This window comes from Arvicola amphibius, chromosome 9 (genome assembly GCF_903992535.2).
Source record: "Arvicola amphibius chromosome 9, mArvAmp1.2, whole genome shotgun sequence".
NCBI classification, from domain to species: Eukaryota; Metazoa; Chordata; class Mammalia; order Rodentia; family Cricetidae; genus Arvicola; species Arvicola amphibius.
Genome location: NC_052055.2, coordinates 21069933 through 21083441, shown reverse-complemented (window position 1 = coordinate 21083441; position 13509 = coordinate 21069933). Strand labels below are relative to the sequence as shown.

The following is a 13509-nucleotide window of genomic DNA, read 5'->3' as shown; positions in this document are numbered from 1 at the left end:
GAAGTAATAATAAAAGCCTTTCCACTAGAAATATTCCAGGTCCAGATGGGTTCACAGCAGAATACTGCCAGACACCCAAACATCTACAATACCCTTCTTAAATTATTTGATAGGGGAATCGTAGGGGCAGAAAAATATCTTCCCAACCCCTTCTACAAAGCCAATATTGCTCTATATCAAAATCAAGTAAAAACACAAGAAAACAAACAGCACTACAGACCTATATCTCCGATTAGATATAGAAACAAAAATCTTTAAAATACTATCAAACTAATATATGTGAGATTTGGACTGGGGTTGCTATCCACAAGAGGCTTAGGCTATCTAACAAAAATTTCAGTGCCAGGCATAAGAAACTTTTATTAAAATAGTTGGTCAAAGCAGTCCAAACTAGTTCAAGCCAGAGGATCAGAAAGTGGCTATGCGATTGTGTCTCCTAGAACAACAGAGGTGTTACACCCATAATGCCTCAGTTATCCAACTAACTAAACAAGACCTGAACAAAGACAATAGAAAGAAACATGCTAACATAAAAGGGGAAACTCTCTCAGAAGCTCCACCTCTAAACAAAGAACTACAAGCAGCTTATGATTGTGGAGAAAGGGAGAATTAGCCTCTCATAGGGATGAACTATCCAATTGAATATCCAATACAAAGTGGTCAGCCCTAAAATTATGTACACATAAATCACAATAAATGGACTCAGCAGGTTGTATGCATACATTGATGCATAATACATATGTAGCTACATTTGCATATAACATATATCAACAATAACAATCAAAGAAAGAAGACCATTAATATGAGAAGAAGTGAAGAGAAGAACATGGGAGAAGTTGGAGGCAGGAAACATGGGAGACACTGGAAAGAGGGAAGGGCAGGGGTAAGTGATATAATTTTATTTTTCTAATTAAATAAAAAATAATAAATGAGATAACGCACAATGAAATCTCAATGCTTTTTTTAACAAGTTAAAATTAGTAATTGAACTGGATGTTGACATTTTTGTTTATCCAACTGTAATATAAAGTTGCCAATTTTTTGCTTGAATTGTAAATAACTCAACAGGCAATTTAAAATGAAATGCCTCAAAAATGTCTGAGTTTTTGAATGATTTATACCCAATGATTCTGACTCAAGATGATAGACTGACCCCACTGCTTTGACAGCCCACCGTAAAATGGCAGTGAAAAAATAAACAGAATAACTGCCAAGAAACATAGAAACTAACTTTTCAAAGGACAAGCAAATGAAAACCTGATCGCATGTTGAGAAGAATTCTGGGTACTGAAAAGAATGAGTAGTATGTGCCACATACCAATGGCACAGAGAGGGCTGTATCCTTAGAATACCTAAAGAGATCTGCCCTGAACCCTGAGTGGTGTCTCACAGAAAGATCTAGACAGGATAACTAGCAATGGCACAACCAAAGTATAGCTACGAATCTGGCCTAAAAATGAGGGCCTCTGCATAAATATTCATTTGTGAAACAATAAACCACATGGTTACCCCTACACAGAGGTCTCGTTTCACCCGTGGGCAGCAGACAAGGTAGAACAGAGAGTCCATCACAAGACTGGGACTACCACAGTCTTCTGCAATTCTTCAGATGAGACTCTAAAAACGGGCAGTCAGTTGCAAATTGCATACGGAAAAAGGAAAGTCATGAACACTAGCATTCTCAGGCCCACAAAATGTCTAGTGTCCATCCTATGTGATCATTCTCAGTTGTTTCTTCCCACCTTAAGAGTACTAGAACTCTTATGCAAGCCTAGGGTGGAGAGAGAGAACCCTGACGGTGCCTGTGATTGAATTCACTGCCAACAAACCTACTCAAAAACATGAATTTGGAATTAATGATTTTTAAAGTAACCAGTTTGTGCGTTCTAATGTAAAAAACTGTGTGGAAGTATCATGCCCTAGTTTGTAATGATTTTGTAGGAATACATGTTGATTTTAATAGCACTAAAATAAGGATTTGCTCTGAGTTCTCATGTTAAAAACAAAAGAAATATATGCATTGTTTTTTCTCTAGTTAGGAAGTTCTTTTTCAAAGAGGCATGTTTAGCAATTTTGAAAATACTTGTCTGCATCCTGGAATTGAAATAACAAGTTCATCTAGCATAGATGATGAGAATCATATTTCTTACAGTTAAGGGAAAGCGGTTATAAATAAGGCAATGTAGCCGGAATCCTGTGGTGTTGGACTGGAATTAGAAACATCAGTTTAAACTCACACTCTTAAATGTGATGCAGATATGTAGGTATGTAAATGTATTTGGCTCTTTCCAGAAAAAGGATTTAGGGTGGTGACACCCTAATACCAAGGAAAAGTACTTAGTTTCCAAATGGCATTCTCCACGCCTTTGGGAACTGGTTGATTTGAGGGTTGGAGCAGGGAAAGCTGCAAGATGAGGCTCTGGTAGCTTGTGTTTCCACAAAGCAAGAAACTCTTCAAAAACTGATGAGAACAAAAACAAACAGAAACCAAATTCAACGGTGCTCTTTGTAGTCAAATCTTGAGACAACCTGAGAATCAAAATGCACTTTGGTTGAAAGGATTCTCATCGGCGTAACAAAAATAGTAAATCATTGGCCCATAACAAGAGAAATAAGTAACAGAACGTGTTAAAGGAAAGAAAGAAACTGGGTGGTGGTGGCGCATGCCTTTAGTCACAGCACATAGGAGGCAGAGGCAGGAGGATCTTTGTGAGTTCGAGGCCAGCCTGGTCTACAAGAGCTAGTTCCAGGACAGGCTCCAAATTTACGGAGAAACCGTGCTTCAAAAACCAAAATAAGCAAATAAATAATAAAATAAAATAAAATAAAATAAAATAAAAGAGAAGAGAAAAAAGAAGGTAGAAAGCAGCTTGGTACTATGTCTACTAGAGACATAATAGAAATAAGTTCGCCCATAAGACTTAAAACCTCCCTACTCACAGATTCTTGGCCATATTTTCTGCAGAAGATCAAGTCAATTGAAACCGCAGTGTGGATGGAAGGAACCTCACAAAGCCTCACCCGTAGCTTAGGGGCTATGGGCAACTGGTGGCTGCTGGCAGTGGGGGTAGGGGGGTTATTTTATTTTCAGGGCTATGGTCCCTGGGACTTTGTCATGCTCCAGTGGATAGCCTTATACCCATGTGTATGTGGACAGCACTAATAGGAGTCAGTGAATTCAAAAACAGGATTTGAAATAGGGAGAGGAACCTGGTACAGAGGAAAGAGAAAATGGAAGGAGTAGCTGAAGATCAGTATGATCTAAATGTGTGGTTTGTAAATATGAAATTCTCAAAGAATAACATTAAATTGTACTCTTTAGAAAAAGAGGAAGAAAAGCTCTTCTTTGGTGTATAATTCAAAAAAATAAACTTAGAAGTAATAAAGGAAATAGAAACTCACTGTGTTACATATTGCCATATTAATTATTTTAGGCTGTAATTACTGATGAGCAAAATAAGTGAGCATGAATGTGATGCGTAACGAGGTAAGAACTCAATCTCGAAGTATCTCTCAGCAAGATACTCATTAATTATCAAAATAGTTATCACACAAGGGAGAAACCTGAGTACTGCCACTTTAACAAAATGATCAAATTAATATTTGGGGACAAATATAAATCATTCGCCTACTAATTCAGCGCAGGGAGGATGACAGAGATAGGCATTAGATTTCCAAAAGAAATGGATGGTTTGAATTTGATTATAAAGAAATCACAGACAGACCAGACTGAGAGACATGCAGAAAAGGTAAAAAGCAGTCTCTATGGTAAACATCTTACTCTGAATCATGATTTCCTATTCTGTATTCAGAGAAGATCTACTTGAACCACAGCTAACACCTTCCTCTCGAGTCTCTCCCACCCCTTGCTCCAGGCCAATGCACACCCTCCGCTGGTAAAAAGATTACTTCTTGTCTAGGGTCCTCCATGATCACTCACCTTCTTGGGGTAAAGACAAGCTCCCGCAATGCTGCCTTCAAGTCCCTTCAAGGTCTTGTCCTTCCCCAGTTGCTACTTGTTCTCTCTTTTCCAGTCTTATCATCCTTACTTGATCCTCGGCCGCTATCACACCCCTTAAATAAAAACTTGGGACCTTTGCCCGAGCTATTCCCTCAGCCAGGAGCTCTCTGCCAGCTTGTCCTCATCCGGTTCACTCCTCTGTGTGACAGATCTCTCATTGTGCAAGTCAACTCCATATTCCTGAACCTCCGTAGCATCAGTCCAGTGCTGTGGCTAGTAAGTGTCCAACTCAAATTGTACTTGTCTTTCTGTGATTCCTTGAACAGTATCTCTCTTCTCAATCCGGAAGGTGTATGAAAGTTTCTGTGTGTTTGGTATATTATTCCATCTCCAAGTCCTATCATAGAGTTTGTAACATGATTGATAATGATAAGATTTTGTAAAATGGGTAGCGAATTAACCAATTCATCATATGTCTCTTAGTCTTTATAGAAATGTTCTTGTTTGGCTAAGCAATCTTACATGGAATTCTGCAAACTTTAGTCTAAGTAGCTTTAAATGAAATAACTATTTAACCTAAGGCTAAAGGAATGTGGATTTTCATTTATAAAAATAAAGCAACAATATATTATTGCTTATCTTGTTGAGTTGTGTTGCAATTAAATTAATTGATCAAAACCAGCAAGTTGGTTCAAAAGGTAAAATCACTTGCCAAGCAAGATTGATGACCTGAGTTCAATCCTGGGATCCCATGATGAGAACCAGCTCCCAAAAGTTGTCCTCTGATCTCCATCTGCACCTTATGGCACTGAGATGCCTGTGATTCACACATCCATCACACACACACACACACACACACATAATAACAATATTAAAACAATGACAGTAGTAAATGCTTAAGTCTTTTATAATTTATCAGAGTGAGGAGCATTTCCTAAAGCTTGTCTTCCTGTAACCAGGCTACCACAACATGGTTTTTAGAGAGACACCACTTGTGTTTGGCTAGTACTGACATGCGCCCCAAGACTGAGCTACCCTGAAAGATGCTGACGCACACATGTAGAATTGCAGTTCCCCAACCTGGAGTCACCGCTCACTCCAGCACTGCCATTCTGCTCAAGAATTGTTCTGAGCCTGGAGACAAGATGCGGGTGGTATCTAACTAGATGTTAAGGTTCTCAGCCACATAAAGAATAAAATCAAGTTTCAGGAGGATGTAGTTAGGTATATAGGAAGATGTATAAAGCCCTGTTGGATTGACAGAATATCATTTCCACCCACTAAGCAAGTCTCAAGCAAGAAACAGAGACTGGTCATAGTTTTGAGGTTTAAGTCTATTGATTCTTGCCTGTGGTGGCATAGCATGACAGTCGTATGTGGTTAAACAAAACTGTTCACCTCAACGGTAGGAAGTGACAGACAGGAAAAGAACTGAGCCAATTTCCCATCTTAAGGGCATGCACAATGACCCAAGACTTGCTCCTAGATCCCACTTCTTAGTTTAACCACTTCCCAATAGCACTATACTGGGGAACAAACCATTAACCAAGGAGCCTTTGCAGGACACTCTAGATCCAAACTATAAGCAACCTCTATCACTATTAATGTGCTCAAAGTTTCATTCTGCAGAGGCATAGGTAATGTGAAAAGACTCATATGTACTCTGCATGGGATGCAAGTCTACAGCTTACAGATATGACCAGTTCATCTCACGTCTATTATCTTCAACAAAGCAAGGGCCCTGACACTGAGGAACACTGAACTTTGAGTCAACAAGTCGATGGTCATTAACAGAGAACTCAAGCATTCTCCTCATCTGTTATTTGTTGGTCAGTGTGTACTTTTGATGAGGTTATCAAAGCCAGCTTCAGGAGAGCTGCTGGTGTGCTTCTGGAGTGATTTTTAACCATCTATTTCCATGAGCCTCATGCAGTTCCACACCTATTCACACATTCCTTTGAGATTCGATTTCATTCCAAAAGCCATCAAATAGTTCAAAATCACAAGAATCAAATTAAGCATCAAAAAAACTTCATCAGAGTTGCTTTATTAATTTAAACCAATCTCAATCCAATGGACAACCCCGAATGCTGACGTGTCTGTCATTTGTGGAAGAGAAGCATGGAAACATTTTGTATTCATCTCAGATTTTGCTTGTTTATCCCTCACACATCCTCTCCAGAAATGTTTGCTATCATGCCTTTATAACTTCTTCATGAATTTTTCACTCTCTCCCTAGTGAATGGTTTAACCATTTCAATCCCCTTCTCACTTTGCAGTTGTGAACTCATATCAAATAATAAAACAGACACCCATGGCCCCTAGAAGTAAGCAATATGGCCTCTCAACCCTGACTAGCTGCAGTTCATACAGACCAAGCATTTTTCTCACAGTTTAATGTCTTCCCCCAGACCCTTCCTTTTTTTAGGTTTACTGGCTGCTATCAGACCAGTCCACATTCCATGATGAAAATCTGGATCAATGTGTACAGGAATTTTCCACTACAATTAAGTCTCTCCATCCCAAAAAGAGCCTAGGATGCATCCCTGAGTTCTTTGCGAATGCAGCTCAAAGTGATGTCAGCTGCATAATCACTTCTTGATGCAGGGAATTTTTAAGAGAAGGAGGGGAAAAGCTGCCATACCAATCACACTACCAGCAAAGCTGTGGGATGTCATACAGGGTTGCAAGACGGCAGAGATGGGTACCGGGTATCGTTGTTGATGAACAGAGTGTCTGTACTCACTAACAGCACCAAAAGTCTCAATCATGTTTTTCTTTTCTGACGACATGCTTCCAGTCCTGACTTTCTGATGGTCCCAGAGATCTTACAAACTTCATGAGACCATTTTTAAATATTGAGTTTAATGCAAATACGAAATGTATTTTGCTTTCACCTCCCCGACCCTGCTTCCAACTTCTACCAGATGCACCTACCTCAGCATCCCCTTTCCCAATTACATGTCTAGATGGTATGAATAAAAGGAGGAATAGAGGTGGGGAATAAGTTTTGGAGAATCATAAGGTAGGACAAAGGGAAATTGGGAAGAGATATGGAAACCTACCATTTTATGAGCTCTTACTCTGTGTATCTCTCTCTCTCTTTCTCTCTCTCTCGTGTGTGTGTGTGTGTGTGTGTGTGTGTGTGTGTGTGTGTGTGTGTGTGTAATGAGTTCTCCTATACAGAGGGCTAATGCTCCTCCAAGCTGCATGATACCTTTTAGGAATTTCTCAGGTTCTTAAACTACCTAGAGTAAGTTCTGGTATATATGATACATCCTGACTAATGGACACCAATATCATTATGCCTTCTATAGTAGTCACTGTGAGGCCACTTGTGAGCTGAGCCAGTCACTGATCTAGGTCGGCATCACATTGTATGCCACACATAAAGCAGGCCTAGGATATATAAAGTCTGTGATCTCACATGGAGCTGAACATGAGCATTTCCTTGTTTTCAGTTTGATAGTAGATGGTGTGTACTCTGGTGTACAACTCATAGGAAAACTATGTTTTGCTATAGGAGAGTCCACGGACACATTGCTCAGACAGGAACGCGAGAACACATCAGGACTGCATTATATCAGAATATGTCCAGAGGTGCTGGATGAGGGTAGCTGCCACAAGTGCTTCAGTTTCCACATAGGAAATGTGATGACAGCAGTATTATCCCTGTCTATGATGAGGCCCTGCCCTCTAAGAGGAAGCTGTGGTAGGTTTGAATCCCCAAAGCTGTCACCCTGAGACTCCTCATAGAAACTATATACAGTAGCATATTTCAACACCCAAACCTAGCATCCACGTGCATAAAGTTCCTTGTTACAGCTCCAGTACCCACCTGCTAAGTTATCCAGAACCTTTATGATAAATGTGCCATATATGTGAAATTTATGTAAAAATATAGACTATGAAACCCTATGCCTCTTGAATTTTAAAATTCACATAGCATCAGTACATTGGGAACTTTTACTTTTTGGAGACGTGTTGTATTTTATTACTATTCTTTCAGTTGTTTCCCTGTTGTATTCTTCCACCAAATAATACTATTTCTCATATATTCAAATCTTCTGGTAGTTTAACCCCCCCCCTTACTACTTAATTTCTATTCTGCTCTACCTAATATCCTATTAGTTATTTTATCCACACACCTGACTCCTTTGAACTGCAAGTTCCCTGTGTATGACAATACCAAATCTAGCTGATGGATAATAATATCTGGTGGCATTTATGAGCAGACCAGAAACAAGAAATTTATCTCAAACAAGTACCTATTCTCCAGAATATAAGATGGCATCCTCGTTTGCTTTTCATTGCCATAATAACTGTCCTTTCAAAACACAACTTGGAGAGGAAAGGGTTTATTTCAGCTTCTAGGCTATAGCCTGTCATTGAGAGAAGCCAGGGCTGAAGCTCAAAACAGGTACCTGGAGGCAAGAGCCCAAGCAAAGACCAAAGCCAAATGCTGCTTACTGGCTTGTGTCGACCGGTTTGCTCAGCTATGCTTCTTATACAGTCCAGGCCTACCCGACCATGGGTGGTACTGTCCACAGTGTACGAGGCCCTCCTACATCAGCTAGAAATCAAGAAAATGATCCCATAGAAAACACACATGGACCAATCGGAGCCAATTCTTCAAATGAGGGAATCTCAAGTATCTCTAGGTTTGTGGTGACAAAAATTATTCATCTAGATGATGAGTATCATCTAGATCATTTAAAGCTTTATCTAACATAATTGTATTTACTAGAGTCAGCCTCCATTTGAGAAATCTATGATTCTTGGGATTGCCAGGTTAATACGATGTTGAAGAACGCCAGTCAGACTCATGATAACAATATTTTGTTTGTTTATCAAGATAATGTGCTTCAATTCCATACAAATGTGTTCATGTTATTCAAGATTATAAAATGCTCCAAATACATATTGAGTGTTTCCCAAATATGTATAATTAAATAAGGATCTGGAGGTATATATCACATATTAGATTATAATTATGTAGAATTAAAGAAAGCAAAGGGGGAAGGATGAAGTTAAGGAGAGGGTCGGAGATGAAAAGACAACTCATACACTGGTTAGGAAACTGTAGGACTGTTCATGCCTATTTAGCTCAGCAAAGGGGTACATATTGAAACTATTAATATCCTTCCCTGCCCTGAGCAAGCCTGATGCTTGTATAGACATAAGAATTAGTTACTTTAAGTATAAGTAGACTTTGACTGAGAAGATTCTAGATGTTTCTATTTCACAGGCTTAAGCTAACAATTTCACTTTTGCTTTTGTAACGGCTAGAATTTATCTACATTGTGTTCCCAGATCAAGTGCCTTTCCTAGTCTGATTTAGCTTTGAAACAATCTAGAAGATGCTTAAATACGCTCAAAGCACTGTCTTGTAGCCAAAGTGTCCCTTACGATGTGATGACTTCAAGCACAGGCTTTGTAGCAGTGCTTTTCCCATTTGATGCCTGTGTAATCCTGGGCAAGTTCCTGTGGGAGTCTGAATTTCCTGTTCTTGAAGATGAGGAGGAGAATAGTTGCAAACATAGATGGTCGTCGTGAGAATTGGATATTTATTTATTTAGAGTATTTAATGAAGTGTGTTATTCTTTTTGAAATTTTTAAAGTAATGAAAAGTAAAATCAAAGACATTTTAAAAGTTAAATAGTATGGTATTCTTCATGTATTTGAGGGCAAGTGGGGACAAATGAGTTCATTCTTAACATTTAAAATCCTTCGGTCTTTCTATGACTACACTTGTTTGCATTCTGTCTCTGTCACTCTGCGTATGTATTTGTGTGTGTTGAAAGAAGAAAGCATGTACATCTGGTATATTTGTTTTCACAACTGAACTACGTGCTGTTAAAAGGTGAGATTTATTTCAAACACTCCTTCCATTCTTTTCTCAGTGTTCAGTCCAGGGCTAGGCTCACAAAAGACTGTAAAAAAAAAAATATTACCCAAGAAAGAAATCTAAGTAAGCAAACACTACACCCCAGGAGGCAGCTGTTTATTGAAACACGATTGTCTACAATTTTTCTCTGCCTTCCAGATTTCACTTTTAGAACTTTACAACTCTGTGCATCCAAAGGAGATAGTAGACTTGAATTGGAGATTGTTTTGGAATTATCCAAACTAACTTGACAATAAAAATAGTCTTCCAAAAACCTGTCTTCCAGATCCCATTCATTCAAACGATATTTGGTTTCAACCGTCATACAGTTGAACAATTAGTGTCAGTGGCTGAGGTAGACGCAGTTCTTAATCTAATCGAGAGTCCACATTCCAGTGCTGAGTTACGAAAAACAGTAAATGTAAGCAAGAAGTGGGAGCAAGAATTGCTATAGAAAAACAAAGCACTGTGGGGGATAAAGAAGGACCAGCAACTGGGAGAGAGGTGGCTACTAGCCAGAATGATCAGGAAGGTGCGCCAAAGATTCACTTTCTAAAAATTAAGGAAGACCATGCTACGCGCACCTCTGAAACAAGATGATTAGACAAGAAAGGAACAAGTGAAAAGGTCTTGTTGAGAATGGACTCGGCAGGTTGTAAAGCAAGACTAGTGTGGCTGAGAACCGGTGACCCCAAGGAGTCTGCTGACTGTGAGGTAGGGAAAGGTCAGCTAGCTTGTGAAAAGCCTGTGAGCCATAAGAAGGGCTTTCAGCCCATTCTAAATGAACTGGGAAAGGATTCAAGAAGATGACTGTTACTTGGTTTGGGCTTTAACAAGTATGTAAAGGAAAAGCTTAAGAGAAAGAGTGAAAATAGCAAGCGATTATGCTAACTTGACAGCAAGAGGACAGCAACTGACCAACGGACTTCTGCTCGAACATTCCTATAAACAGGGGCTATGCATAGTGTGGGGTCCATAGCTCGGCTCCACTCCACTCCAGAGAAGCAGGGACAGTTAACTCTTCTTGAGAACGTGCATCAAAACTGCTGAAGATGTCTTCTTAGGGTAGGGGATGTAGCTCAGTGGTAGCATGCATGCCTATCATGCACGAAACACCACATAAATGTGACACAGTAACACAGCCTATAATCCTAGTGGCACTTGAGATATTGAGGTAGAACAGTCTAGAATTCAAGATCATAGTCACAGTATAAAGCAAACTTGAGGACAATATGAACTATATATGATTCGATGTCAAAAAAGGTTTTTTGGTTAAATGTTTGGAACTCTTTTTCCTCTGTACATGAATCCTTCTCTACACAATCCCGCTGAAATAAATATTTTAGCAAACACACACACACACACACACACACAAGTAAACTTACTGTGGCATTAATTGTAAGAAAAAAATAGGCCTTAAAGCCTGGGCAAGCCGGGCGGTGGTGGCGCACGCCTTTAATCCCAGCACTCGGGAGGCAGAGGCAGGCGGATCTCTGTGAGTTCGAGGCCAGCCTGGTCTACAAGAGCTAGTTCCAGGACAGGCTCTAGAAACTACAGGGAAACCCTGTCTCGAAAAACCAAAAAAAAAAAAAAAAAAAAAAAAAAAAAAAAAAAAAAAAAAAAAAAAAAAGCCTGGGCATACAAACATAATAAACGTGATAAAATTAATTTATTAATGTATTTATTCAGTAGATTTTTTTTTACTATGCAATTAAAATTTTTAGGAGAAAATGAGTCATTACAGAAAATGCTGGATGCTAGGTCAGCAAGTGCGGCCCCTGTGGAGGTCTTCCTACGTGTTGAGGTTGAGCTTGCTTAAGTGAGCGGAGCAACGGTCTTCCTAGAACTTTACTTCCACTTCCGGGACTGGCAATATGAACCCTCCTGAGGAGGCGTCTGTTACAGAAGATGGTATTTATGTGGATGGTGAAGACCAAACCAAGAGCTCGAGCGTTGAGCCAAGGCCTGCTGAGAGCAGCGAGGGTGAAGGCAGCGTCCCTGGCCCCAAAGGCAGCGAGTTCCCATTGGTGTCCCAGCTGGAAGTGCTGGAGCCCACATCGGTGGTGCTTTGGGCCGAAGGGTGCTGGCCGGATTCCCCGGTGCCGGTGCCTGAGGAAGAGAGTCTAGAGCCCCCAGTAGAAGAGAAAGTGGTTGGTTTGAACTTCCTATCCCAACCGAAGGCAGAGACTGTGGCCAGTGGGCAGCACGTGACCCACGTAGAGGTACCAGAAGCCAAAGAAAACCTATTTCCAGAGGGCTTTTGTGCCGAGAACGAGACAGGCTCCAGCAGGAGAGGTCTGCAGGCCTCAGGTTCAGAGGAGGCAAAGCCTCTCTTCCCCAAGGGACTCGAGCAAAGCAGGGCTTGGGTGACCCCGAGGAAGAGTAGCAGAATGGTGATCAGTGAGGATACCCACCACCCCATTTCCGAGCCTGCGTTGTCAGACGAATTAAATGAAGTTCAGATGATGAGGGTGACCATTTGCCTCAAAGATGGGAGCCAGACCAAGACCGGTGGCCCAGCAGAGACTGGAGATCTAGCCAGACACTCAAATGTCCAGGCCAGGGAGAGTTTCATCCGGATGCCCTCCTCCCTGCTGACCCCTACTCCCAGGGGACTCACGTCTGGCATGGAAAGGCAGGCCTCGAAAGAACTGGAAACTTTTTCCTCTAAGAAAAAGCAAGGAGTCTTATGGGGTAAGGGAGGAGCCAAGCCCAGCTACCCAGAAGCTCCTGGGGTAGGTGGCCTGCCCAAGGCCAGTCCTAGAAAGAAGATGAGCCAGAAGAAAAAACCCCTGTGGGATGCCTCAGCCGTTTCCCTGGGGAAAGCCTTCCATCAGTGGGGCCAGAGACTAAAGTCAGCTCCTGCAGAACCAGCCACCTTCCCCCCAATCTCTGGTGTTGGACTGCCTGGGAGGTCTAATAAATGCTCCCTGCTGCCTTTGAGACCCAAACAGTGCAAGAACTTCTACACTGGGAAGAGACCTGGGACAAAGCGGACAAGGGACTTACATTCAGTAGCCAAAGAAGAAACTGACTCGACCAAAGATTCCTGCTCACAGGTTCTGTTTCCAACACACAGGGCAGAGCCGTCTACCCAGAGCACGCACCAAGAATTCAGCGGTGGGGATATAAACGCCAGAAGCCTCCAGGACCCAGCAAACTCTCAGCCCTTAGCCCCGAGCCAGAAAGGCATCCTGTCTAGAAAATCTGCATCCTCCGGTGACCAGGAACCACTTGTGGCTCCCTTACCCCCAGATCCAGAGATCCAGCAGCTACCTGGAACACAGGGCTGTCCCCGTTGTCCAGAGTTACAGAAGGAAATAGAGAACCTCAAGAAACAGCTAATGGCCCTGCAGGCTGTCAATGAGAAGTTCCAAGCACTGTCAACTTAAAGCCAAGGTGTGTCCACAGGACAAGCCGCCGGTGTCCGTGGAGCCCGGTGCTGCCGTTCAGCTACTTCCTTCGGTTCCTCCTCCAGATTCTTGGCACTTTGCCGCTGCTTAGTCTCCCAGCCCTTCTCCGTGTCACATATGTACCTCTTAGGAAGGAAAATAAGAGTTTGTGATATAAAGTAAATAAAGATGATTTTAAAGAATGCCATCTTGTCTCCACCTTCTTAAAAATGATCTATGTATGAGCGGGGCCTGGAATGGAATATGAA

General features: G+C 41.3%; 1 protein-coding gene across 1 annotated transcript; it reads left to right on the top strand.

The window, feature by feature from the left end:
• The first annotated feature begins 11722 nt into the window (after nucleotides 1-11722).
• LOC119823675 (uncharacterized protein CXorf49 homolog) lies at nucleotides 11723-13240 on the top strand. Its single transcript, XM_038343754.1, has one exon. The coding sequence runs from the start codon at nucleotides 11723-11725 to the stop codon at nucleotides 13238-13240; it is 1518 nt and encodes a 505-aa protein (XP_038199682.1).
• The last annotated feature ends 269 nt before the right edge of the window (nucleotides 13241-13509 follow it).

What these genes read in the sequence shown, in the direction of transcription:
- LOC119823675 (XM_038343754.1), top strand. Translation starts at nt 11,723, where the DNA reads ATGAACCCTCCTGAGGAGGCGTCTGTTACAGAAGATGGTATTTATGTG.